At 35.5% G+C, this 12783-nt stretch overlaps 2 protein-coding genes across 3 annotated transcripts in view; one reads left to right on the top strand and one right to left on the bottom strand.

Moving 5' to 3' along the window:
* The window catches only part of clec16a (C-type lectin domain containing 16A), a 73804-nt gene extending 70271 nt beyond the window's left edge, over positions 1 to 3533 (bottom strand). For both annotated transcript variants that reach the window (XM_058768454.1, XM_058768455.1), the window contains exons 1-5: positions 3346 to 3533; positions 2708 to 2836; positions 2485 to 2618; positions 2242 to 2390; positions 2 to 107 (exon numbers count right to left, since the gene is read on the bottom strand). In XM_058768454.1, coding sequence (XP_058624437.1) covers positions 2 to 107; positions 2242 to 2390; positions 2485 to 2618; positions 2708 to 2836; positions 3346 to 3419 — 592 coding nt within the window. In that variant the 5' untranslated portion in view covers positions 3420 to 3533. The remainder of the gene's footprint in view (position 1; positions 108 to 2241; positions 2391 to 2484; positions 2619 to 2707; positions 2837 to 3345) is intronic.
* Positions 3534 to 3660: 127 nt separating this feature from the next.
* Positions 3661 to 5073, top strand: dexi (Dexi homolog (mouse)). The gene is made up of 2 exons (XM_058768457.1): positions 3661 to 4511; positions 4584 to 5073. The coding sequence occupies exon 1, from the start codon at positions 4074 to 4076 to the stop codon at positions 4341 to 4343; it is 270 nt and encodes an 89-aa protein (XP_058624440.1). The 5' UTR covers positions 3661 to 4073; the 3' UTR covers positions 4344 to 4511; positions 4584 to 5073.
* Positions 5074 to 12783: the final 7710 nt, after the last annotated feature.

The following is a 12783-nucleotide window of genomic DNA, read 5'->3' as shown; positions in this document are numbered from 1 at the left end:
CCTTTGTACACATTGAGTGTGATAGTCCTGACCGCGATCCTGACCATGCTCTCTGGGTGGTTGAAAAACTTAATGGCCTCCGTGTACAGGGCAAAATCATTAGTGTGCTAGAAGCATGGGAGACAGAGAGTGAGGCCGTCAGCGAGGAGGATTAGCTCAGAGAGAGGAGAACTGCAACTGGTGATGCAAAATAATCCCTGCACTTTTATTCTCTTATGTGAACCCAGTATGTCTACAGAGCAGAAGAAATAGGCACATAACATCACTGACACTGAAAAGTGTGCTGAATGCAATGCTACTGGGTATTAAATTGGCTGTATTTGATCAAAAACACAAACAGTAATATTGTGAAATATCTATATATAATATCTATATCTTGAAATATATTACAATTTAAAATATCTATCATTTACTTTAATATATTTTTAAAATTGTAATTCTTTGCTAGAAGGAAGTGAAGCTAAATTTTCAGAATCATTACTCCAGTGTCACATGATCCTTCAGAAATCTGATTTATTATCAATGTTGAAAACAGTTGTGATACTTTTTTTTTCAGGATTCTTTGTTCAATAAAAGGTTAAAAAGAACAGCATTTATTAAAAATAGAAAGGTTTTCTAAGAATATACACTACTGTTCAAAAGTTTGGGGTCAGTAAATTTTTATTATTTCTTTTTTTTGAAAGAAATTAATACTTTTATTCACAAAGGGTGTGATAAATTAATAAAAAGTGATAGCATAGATTTACATTGTTATAAATGATTTATATTTTGAATAAATGCTGTTCTTTTTAACTTGTTATTCAAGGTTCCAAAAAAATATTTGGCAGCACAACTGTTTCCAACATTGATAATTCTAATAATAAATCAGCATATTAGAAAGAATTCTGAAGGATCATGTGACACTTAAGATTGGAGTAACAGCTGTGGAAAATTCAGCTTTGCATCACAGGAATAAATTATATTTTAAAGTATATTAAAATAAAAACCATTATTTTACATTGTAATAACATTTTGCAATATTACAGTTTTTTTTAACATTTATTTTTATTTTTGAAAATGTATTTATTTTACTGATCCCAAACTTTTGAGCGGCAGTGTATACATTTTGTTATTATGCTGTAGTAAAAATATATTCATAGCTATCAGTGGCAGGGCTCCTTATGTTAAACATAAGAATAAAGAAGAAGAAGAAATATGGAGCAACATGAAAATACAGACAAAATACAAAATAACTATTAAATGGTATTACATTTCTTTTGTCTGTGTTTGCAGAACAATTTTCAATGTGGCTCATCCAATAATAATTTAGAGTTGGAAATATTTTTTATAATATTTAAATATTATTTTATAATGTTTAACCCAAGTTTTACATAATATGTAGCTATTTTAATAATGATGCCTGAAATGCATTTCGCCCCTTCATTTTTTATGCTGTGATATAAGATTTAGATCATTCATTTACTAAGTCTATGTCTACATTTGCTAATATTAGTTTGGTCAGAAATGACAAAATGTTGCTATGGTATAACAATTATAATAAGTTCATATGAGACTCATATGACTACTTAAGCAATGCGGTTGTCACTCCCAAAACTTCACTTTGTTAATGTGTCTATAAAACTAATTTATCTCATTCAGTTATATTACACTGACCTTGGTTTATATTGTAAATGCAAAAGCTGATTTCATAAGCTTCATAAGTCTTTAACAGATTAAAAAGCAGTTTTAGTATGTTTCTGTAAAAGGCTCATCTTAATATGCACTGGTTTACATTTTACATTAAGTGAAAGTCAATCAGTGCAGCATCAGATCTCTCATAGAGCAAATCCTTCCATGCAGGCCCTCTCTATTCCTGACACCAATGATTACTGGTATCAAAGGTGCCACAGAATAAAGAACACATGACGGTTAAATACAACCATTTACAGTACACCAATAACTTCCCCCTATACAAAGGAGCCCCCAAACATTTCAGTCAACGTCCAATTCACGTAAAACAGTTGTAAACTTACAGCTGGACTGCATTTGTCCAAAATGAAAGAAAATAACTGCTCAGGTTGCATGAACACACAGGAAACATGGTTTTACAAAGTCACAGTGAGCTGTTAGCTCTTCCTGGAAGTGCACTACGGTCTGTTACACACAGAATGCATGCGAGCCCACAAATAAAAGCCCCCTTCTGCTTTCAGTCTATAAACTGTCATTTGAAAAATGACAGTTGCCCTAGTTAATGCACCTTACCTCGTTGTAGAAGAAGTGCACTGTATGGTTGTTGAGTTTCAGAGACAAAGTTTTCAAAAAGGAGATATAGTAGGCCATAATTTCTTCATCAGAGAAGTCAAATTTATGCACAATGATGGAATTAACATGATTATTGGAGAGCAAATAATCTAGAAAAGGAAAGACAACATATTACATGTTCAGGACATAAACATAAAATTAAAAAAAGCATAAAATTTAAACTTTGTCCAGGGGTGTACTCACAAAGAGAAGTCTCATGACTGATGTTTTCAAAAAGGATGTTGAGCGTTTGCAGAAGTTGGACACACACATACCGTCCGGATTTCTGCCGTAGTATGTTGAGGAAAAATGCAAACATGTTCTTTTCCAAAAAGAAGCTACAAAAAGAGAGCAATATTTTGGTTTTGCATATTTTATTGCAAATTTTACATGCGGAAACACTGTCAAAACTGAAGGTGAAACTCACTCAAAGACAGAGCTGTCATTCTGATCACCCCAGATGAGAATCTCAGTAATGGAACGGATAGTTTCCACCAGCAGATTTCTGTTGTGATCAGTCACTGTTGTGTTTTTTGTTAGGACGTGGTACATGTACCTAAACAAAATAATAGTAGTGATAATAAAAGAAATGCTACGCGATCCTATTTGCGATCGTAACGACAATAAACGCTTACTGCTTATTAGAAAATAATGTAAGTGACATATTTAATAAGACACTGTAGCTGCTTTTAAGATACTAACCCAGCATTTCATACAACTGTATGTTAACGTGGCTAAAAACATAGTGAACTGACTACCTAGGCACCATTTTTGGGCATCATATGTCCGAATGTATCATGTATGTGTCCACAAAAATGCTGTCTTGGTAGGCAGCTCACTAGGTTTTGACACCCAGCCTAATGCTTCACATACAGTTTAGCTCCTATGTTTTCAGTTTTACATCGCAAATAAATCCCGCCGTGAGTAATATAAACGTTAACATTTCTAAACTGACTATTGGTGACTTTCCACATTAATGACAAACACTGACTGAGTTTAAAAAGCTTGAACTGCACGAGCTGAGCTGGCTAGCGAATTAGCCGCAAAAGGTCTATAAAAGCTTACTTCAAATGGTCCAAAGAATGAATGTTTTTGGACTTCCCCTGCCCTCCGACCCAGCTCCTTGAACGGCCGAACATTTTTCGGTTGTTCTGTTTCGCAATATGTATATTTTTAACACAATTTGCTAGGCGAATGGATCCATATCCGCCGCAGTGAAGGCCCAGAATCCTCACATGAAAACATACCTGTAGTCCTATCGCTCATGACAGCCCAAACCTCAGCTCTAAGCCATTATGGGATTTGTAGTTTATTGTGGAAGTCATTACAGTGCTTTCGAACCAAGTCACCCGACCTTTACGGACTCAATTTCCCAGAGTTCCGTGCGATTGCAACGGTTTTGGTGAGGTCATGAGAAAGCGCCGTTTGTTTTTGTTTTTCACGCGTTATAAAGCTCCGCCGACCCTTTGGATGATTTTTATTTATGCCTTTTTTTCCATCGCCGGTCTTTTAAGAGGGACACGGGATAGTCCTAATGTCAAATAGCAGCGCTTGGCCTTGGAACATTCAGACATGCTTTTCTTCATTAACTTGTTTGCTGTATAGTGGAAACATACGTTACGTTGAACGGATTGCAGGGGAAATACTGCTGAGAAGGGAGTTTCTTCACCGCGTGTTTGCGTGAAATGGATGGATTGACGCTTCCAAACTAACCTGTCTCATTTAAAGTGTGGTTAAATGCTTTTAATTCGCCCAGTCTGCTCAATGAGACTGAAACATATGTTTTGGAGTCTATGACCCACTCCGTTTACTATCGCTTAGATTCAGTGGAATCGCTAATCAACGAGCTTCCATATATGTTTTATCTCGGCCTGTTTTTTGTCAATGTCTTAATACTCTACTATGCCTTTTTAATGGAATACATAGTCCTAAATGTAGGGATAGTATTCCTGCCAGAGGATATGGACCAGGCACTGGTGGATTTGGGTGTACTTTCTGACCCAGCCTCAATTCCATACGACACAGACACGGAGCTGGATGTTTTTGAGGGATATCTGGAATAAACAAACCATGATTGACACTTTCAGCCGAAGCTTTCGCGGGGAAGGTGTCTTTTGGCTGATTCATTTGGTTACTGGAGAACCATTGTCAAAGGGGACTACATATGATCTCTGCAGACATAAAAAGATGCTGCAAAGGTCACCTTATACAAAAGTGACTTTCATGAATAAGTAAGTAGTCAGTTCTTAAATGATGATTCATACTCAAAGAATATATGCGCATTAAGTGTCGTGTCTCCACAGGCCGTCCAGGCTCAGAGGACTGACCTGCAAGCAAGCAAGCCATCGTGCCACATGGAATATTTACCTGGAACAGATAAGCCAAATGGACCGTGTGGTTTTCCATGGGAGAGCCAGCCAGCCAGTGTCTCTTCAGATATCAAATTAAGGCACTAACCACTACTGTGGATATAAATATTACATTAGCCTATTTATTTTTAGTTTGGCGTTCAGCACTCATGCAGGATTCTGTGTCAGCCCTGCAAGGGCTTGTTATTACTCTGTAGGCGGAACCCTTATACGCGGTCGGCCTCGGCATGTTTTCGTTCCCTTTAATACCATTTAAATGAGCAATACGTCATGAGACAAACAGGGTGTCTGAATCAGTGTTCTGGGTTTTTTCTAAAAGTCTCACTTAGGAACCGCATATTTGTGAACGTCTGAGAATGATATATTTGACTGAGGTTCGTTTATCCACTCAATATATATTTAATAAATGATTACTTTCACTTTGTGTTGCCATGGTGTCATTTTTGACTTTCAAATATCCGGTGCCTTCGTGTGTAACATCTGACTTCTACCACAACAACTGACTGTGAAATCACAATTGTTTGCCAAAAAGATAAAGGTCAGCAACCAACATCTAGTTTAAATTAAACGCATGTTGGTTTCTTAGAAATGTTCAATTTATAATTCTGTTAGTTTCTTATGGTTTTGAAAAACCTTTATCCCATTTTTATGAAAGATTTCAGTTCAGTGAATCGTTTGGCATGTGTTCATCAAGTAAAATGTAATGTACTTGTATTGAAATCAGCGTTGGATAGCCTCACATGGGACACTACTTAATATAGTGATTTTAGATTTAAGTAGCACAACTAGTGTAAAGGCTTTGGGCTTCAATGTTAACATCAATATTAATATTTAGTTTTGGCCATACTATTTTATGGGACACCTGCCAGGAATTTCACCTTGACAGTAAAGAACAATCACGAAAGATTGTTGAATAAATAATAATAAAAATAAATGATAAGAAGTTGTACTCTGACCAGTCTGAAGGATTTGTGAGATATTGTTAATTTGTAGAGCTGTCTTACTGTATTATCAACGCAAGGAAGACACAAGTGTAATAAATGGGGTTTTATTAACAAAGGGATAGAAAAGAGTAACTAACAATTAAGTAATTCTTCAAAGAGCCAATGGTGTCTTGAACTTTTGGAGGGAAAGTTTATAACTCTTTGTCTCTGAACATGGTAATTTGCATAGGTAAAACATGTCCGGTAACTAATAATAAAAATGTTTTCCATTGTAAATGTTATGGGGATTAATAATAGAATGTATTTAACACGATTATCCCTTATATCCCCTTTCAGCACGCAAAGTTATTAAATTTAGGTTAAATTCTAATCTGACTCCATTTTATTATGACCTCGAATTTAGGTCGAAATGCAAATTGGTTCGTCTGTTTCTAATTCTTCTTCTTCTGACAATTGATTATTCTAGTTAACTCTTTACTTTATTACTCGTTCATTATGAATGTACATGTACCCCACAGTCTCAAACCCTCATAGTATGAAGTGTGTGAACACTGATGCATATGTGAGAGAGGCGTTTTCCCACATTTTCTCTCAGTGGGATGTCGAAATAGATGTCTGTATGTTAATACACCGTGTTTGTGTTGTCCATCTCAGAAGTTCAAAATGTCTGAGGTTCTGTAATTCTTACAAGTGTGTCCACAGAGAAGGGTTCAATTATTCATATGCTATAAAATGAATAAAAATGTTTTTTAAATCACCCAAAATGTCCGGGATTTGGCTTTTGCTTTTTGCCATTCATTGTGTGCATTTTTGTATTAAAGTCCTGCGCAGGACTGTTTTATTAATCCCCCTCCTGCTAAATTTCTGACCATTACCGCCTGCTCACACAAACATTCTAATATTGCATATCATTTTTTGTGCATCAGTGAGCCACTAACAATATGCTGAGTATTTAAATCTCTTATGAATGAGCACTCGCTGTTCACTTTCACTTTGGCGATCACGCACTCTCTGTGTAGGGAGCACATCTTAAGATCAGGGGCCGTATGTATAAAGCCGCTGTAGCAAATCAGCTCAAAAGGGAAATGTATATAAATAATTACAATTAATTATGATTAATTACAATTATTTATATCAGCTGCCAGTAATAACTGTAGCAGAATTAAATTGCCATCAACTGATCTGTTCAGTGTAAGTTCATATCAACTCTAAGAAAGGATATTTCCGTTGCCACAGAAAATACTTTCCTATTAATGCATTAGAGCATGTAGCGAGGGTCAAAATCGTAAAGGGACATTAATTTGCAAGGCAGAACCAGAGACTCATGTAATTTGTGCACACAACTTTTATTAACTAAACGCTAACACACATAACTAATCTAAACAAACAAACAAATAAACATATACTCACGCGTACATACAAAGGGGAGTTAAAGTGGGTGAATGAAGCCATTAGAGAAAACAGAGAATGCAGTTATGAAATGAGTCAGTTAACCACCTGAGTAAAACCATCAGCGCCATTTATAACGGGGTCTATAGCTTATACTAAGCCTCCGTTTCGTTTAGTTAAGTGTACGATACTTGCATTGCCTTGGTCATTGACAAGTGTCCGGATGCAGGATGAAAGTTCTGATGGTTTGAAGGTTTGGTGGTGTTGGAGTTCTTCCAATTTTTCCGGGTTTGAAGGGTGATGAACTCCAAAAGACGTTATTCTGGCTCGGTGGTGATTGGGAGTTTCTTCCCAGGTAGAAAGTGAAAAAGAGCTAAGAAAGAGATCTGCTGAGATCCGAGGATCCTTGGTTGAATGGAAAGTCAAGGCCGGAAGGCCTGGCACAAAAACTTATCAGTCCAGAAGAGTTCTAGCTCACATCAATCAATCAATAATAATTTATTCTGGTCCTCACAGACAGCTTTTCACAAAGTAAATAAAAATACATAGTTACCGAAAAAGGTGTAGGCAGAAGCCTTGCTTATTATGCCTACCCTTTATACATAGTTAACTGAATGGGCGACACTTTTCACTAAGTTAAATAATACAAAGTAAACAATATTACAAAAACATTTCCCAAAATGTACAAACATAATTCACAACAAACCTAACATAAATACACAATCCAACTATTACTTCGATTCTTTAACAGTACAACCACAGTTTGTTAATACTGAGTCATATAATTATTTATCACCTTATTTTTATACATTTTCTTAAATTGACAAAGTGACTTACATACTTTTAGTTCCTTATCATATTTATTCCATAAATTTACCCCTATAACAGATAAGCACCTATTTTTTGCATTAGTTCTTGCCCTTACTTTCTTAAACATATACAGTCCTCTTAAATTATACTGACTTTCTCTGATTTTGAACAGCCTCTGAATACAATTTGGAAGTAAATTATTATAAACTTTATATATTAACTGTAAAGTATATAATTGAACTAAATCGACAAATTTTAATGCATGTAAATCAATAAACAATTTATTTGTTGGTTCGTAATAATCAACCCTTTTAACAATTCTAATAGCTTTCTTTTGCAACATGTGTATTGATTTTAAATTGGATTTATAAGTGTGACCCCACACCTCCACACAGTAAATAATGTATGGAACTATGAGCGCACAATACAATATATATAAAGTTTTTTCATTCAAAATATGTTTTGTTCTATTTAATATTGCAATAGATTTGGACATCTTTGTTTTTACATAATTAATGTGTGATTTCCAACATAATTTATGATCGATTATAACACCCCAAAAACAATTTTCATACACTCTTTCTATTTCCTCGTTATCAATCATTAATTTCACTTTGTTGTTACTTTGTCGATTACTGAATATTATAAACTTTGTTTTACTTAAATTCAGTGAGAGTCTGTTATCATCAAACCATTTTTTTTAAACCCTCAATTTGATTTCCACTGTATTCAGAAGCTGTTCCAAAATTTTCCCAGAACAATATAAATTAGTATCATCAGCAAACAAAACCATTTTTAATACTTTAGACACTTTACAAATATCATTTATGTACAGTATAAACAACTTAGGGCCTAAGACCGAACCTTGCGGAACACCACAAGTAACTTTCAATAAATCTGATTTAACATTATTAATTTGTACAAATTGATATCTGTCATTGAGGTAACTTTTTATCCAAGCAAAAGCTTTTCCTCTTATACCATATCTCTCCAATTTCATAATTAATAATCCATAATCAATAGTGTCAAAAGCTTTTTTTAAGTCTAAGAACACCCCCACAGTATATTCATTATTATCCATTGAAGAGGAAATCTCTTCTACCAGTTCCATCACAGCCATTGAGGTCGACCTGTTTGTTCTAAAACCATACTGTTGATCACTCAATAATTTGTGTTTATCTATAAAATCATCTAGCCTGCACACAAATATTTTCTCTAAAATCTTCGAGAACTGGGAAAGAAGAGAAATTGGTCTGTAGTTAGAAAAACATTGACGATCTCCATTTTTAAAAATAGGAATAACTTTTTAAAAATAGGAATAATTTCCAAGTTTTCATATTACTTGGAAATATTCCTGTTAAAAAGGACTGATTACAAATGTGTGTAAATCGTTTTACTATATGTTCTATAATATTTTTTATTAACAACATGTCAATATCATTACAATCGGTGGAATATTTTTTCTTACAATTATTAACAATGTCTAGTATTTCCTTTTCATCAACTCCCCTTATAAACATTGAAAAATCATTACTGGAGATATTCATTTCCTCTATCCTATCCCCAGTTCTTTGCTCCGCGATCACTTTTGCTAAATTGCTCCCAATATTTACAAAATACTCATTAAATTCATTGACATTGTCATTCATTTTATTTATACTTAATTTTTCATCATTAACAAAATAATTTGGATAATCAACTTTTCCAGTATTCTTTTTAATTATACTATTAAGTACTTTCCATGTTGTTTGTATATTATTCTTATGCTTGTCCAATAACTTATAATAGTCCTTTTTACTAAATCTTATTAGACTTATTAATTTATTTTTATATATCTTTATTTATCTTTATTTTCCGCTTGTAGATTAGATTAGATTAGATTAGATTCAACTTTATTGTCATTACACAAGTACAGGTACAGGGCAACGAAATGCAGTTTAGGTCTAACCAGAAGTGCAATAGCAGCAAGTGCAGGATATACAATGGTTGAATAAGTGCAGGACAAGGATATGTACTGAATATATGTATAAATATATATAGAAAGATGGTTATTACTATAAACAGAATTTACAGGTGAATATGTATAGTGAATAAATATACAGATGTCTATTACTATAAACAGAATTTACAGGTGATATGTACTATCAATATAATATATATATACAGATGGCTATTACTATAAACAAGGTGTAAAAGTGCAGTGGAAGTGATTGCATATTACAATTAGACGTACGGTGCAAAATGCTAATGTAAACATTGATAATGTAAACAACAGTCGGCAGTGCAAATGAGCATAATCCAATTTAGGTATGGTAGTGCAAGATACAAAAGTAAACAGTTGTTACTGTAATAGAAATTTACATTCAGTAGTGCAAATAAGGCCGATGTGAGGTAGGAGAGAAGAGTTAACAATATATGAGGAAGTGGATCAACGGGGGTTAGAGTTCAGTAAAGAGACAGCTCTGGGGAAGAAACTGTTCTTTAATCTGCTGGTCCTGGTCCGGAGGCACCTGAAACGCCTGCCGGAGGCAGGAGAGAAAACAGTCTGTGGGCTGGGTGAGAGGTCCTTAAGGATGCTGCGAGCTCGATGCAGACAGCGTTTCCTCTGGATGTGTTCGATGGCAGGTAGTGGAGTCCCTGTGATGCGCTGGGCAGTTTTCACCACCCGCTGCAGTGCCTTGCGCTCCGCAACAGAGCAGCAGCTCCCATACCAGGCCAATCACCGTGGTGTCGTCTGCAAACTTGACGATGGAATTAGATCCATACACAGGCTTGCAGTCGGAGGTGAAGAGGGAGTAGAGAAACGGGCTTAGCACACAGCCCTGTGGTACACCAGTGTTAAGTGTGATGGATGTGGAGCAGGTGAATCCTGATCGAACATTCTGGGGTCTGTTGGTCAGGAAGTCCAAAATCCAGTTGCACATTGAGGTATTGATGCCCAGGTCTCCAAGTTTGGCTATTAACTTGGTTGGGATGACAGTGTTGAATGCTGAGCTGAAGTCAACAAACAGCATACGTGCATAAGTGTTCTTATTGTCCAGGTGAGTGAGCACAGAGTGCAGTGCCATGGAAACTGCATCCTCTGTGCTCCTATTGCTACGGTAGGCAAACTGGTGTGAGTCCAATGTGGATGTTGTATAGTTCTAGTCGCTATAAATTTCCTGTATAATGCATTTTTCTTTTTGCATGCTTTCTCTGTTCCCTTAGTAATCCATTGTTTATCCTCATTTTTTTTCTTCTTTACAGTCTTAAACAATATTTTTCATATTTTTCAATTAATATGGACAAAAAAGCATCATAAGCACTATTTGGATCTTTACTTGCATAAACCTCACTCCAATTTTGATTCTTTAAGTCCTCACTGAGAGCAGCAATAATTTTTGGTGTTCTATATCGAATTAATTTAAAACTATTCATCCTACTACCTATTGTTTTGTCAAATAATCTTTGAAGGATTGCAAAAACTGGAAAATGATCAGTCATATCATTTATAAGTAATCCTCATACTATTTTTCCTCCAATTTCATTTGTGTATATATTATCTATTAATGTAGCAGTATTTTTAGTTACTCTACTAGGTTTTGTAATCACAAGAAATAGACCTTTACTATATAATGTGTCAGTAAAATCTATAATTCTCTTATTACCATTTAGATTCAACAAATTAATATTGAAATCTCCACATATAAATTGTACCTTGTTCTCATTCCATTTATCGAGCATACCAAATAATTTATTCATAAAGGTATCCGTACAAGTTCCTGGTGATCTATACACACAACTGATAATTATATTTTTAGCTCTTTCAATATCGATTTCTATGGTTACACATTCCAAAAGATTTTCTATAGTCACTGACATACTTTTAATCACCTTACATCTTAACGCTGTGTCAGCATACAAAGCAACTCCTCCTCCTTTCTTATTAACTCTGTTTACCGTAAACAAATTATACCCTTCCAATTCAACTTTATGTATTTTCTCATTATCAAGCCAAGTCTCTGTGTTACGGGGCTGACGAGACATGAGACGTGTGGATCCATTTTCAGACTTTTATTTAGCAGAGACGTGGTCGTAACAGGCAGGGTCAAACAGTGGCAAACAGGTATAACATGGGCGAGACAAAGAGTAAACAAAGACAAGCGTGGGTCGACGATCGGCGAATAGAATCCAAAGGGGCGAGACAGGAGAGATAATCCAACAATGTGAGCGGTAGTCCAGGCAGGGGGAAACACAATCTGACAAAGGCAAGGGCAAGGCAAGGCAAGGCAAGGCAAGGCAAGGTAGTGCAGCGATAATGCATACAATACTCGGCAGTGTGGGAGAGAAAGTCCATGGCTTAAATAGAGAGTGTGATTGGTTACAGCTGTGTGCGTGTGATCAGGTGAGCGTGTGATTGGTGAGATGGCTGACGGGAAACGCAGTCCATTGTGATGTGTGGTGTGAAAGTCAATGTGGTGAGCGAGTGACCTCTGGTGGTGAATGAACGGAAGTGCAGACCAGATTCGTGACACTCTGACACAGCAATCACATTAAATTTATTAAACTGACGCAAATAATCCTTAATGTGTATGAAATTACTATATTCGCTTTTGGGTTGAGAAATAATCAGGTAGAAATGTCAATCGTTTTGCGCTTATCATTTAAACTCATTTTAAACATTGTGGTGTAAAAACAAATGTAACTGTTTAGGGACATTAAGAAGCGGGGCAGAATTTATTTTGGCAAATGCAGCGTTACAGCCTAAAAACAGCGCGCACCTGCGCGTAAAGCACTGCATAAACTTGAGTTATTTTTCGCGCCTTGAGCTTAAACGTTCAAATACATATAGTTATGTGTCAAAATGCCCGTCCTTGCGAGTATCCTCGTAAACAGTCATTTGTGTCTTACATGAACATTATAGTTAAAGATAAAGCATGCATGTGAAGTGTAGTAGGCTCTATGAGTTCCTGGCATTGTATGATGAGATTTTAAAGGGATAGATCACCCAA

The sequence above is a fragment of the Onychostoma macrolepis genome, chromosome 03, assembly GCF_012432095.1.
Source record: "Onychostoma macrolepis isolate SWU-2019 chromosome 03, ASM1243209v1, whole genome shotgun sequence".
NCBI lineage: Eukaryota > Metazoa > Chordata > Actinopteri > Cypriniformes > Cyprinidae > Onychostoma > Onychostoma macrolepis.
This window is presented reverse-complemented; position numbering and strand designations above follow the sequence as displayed.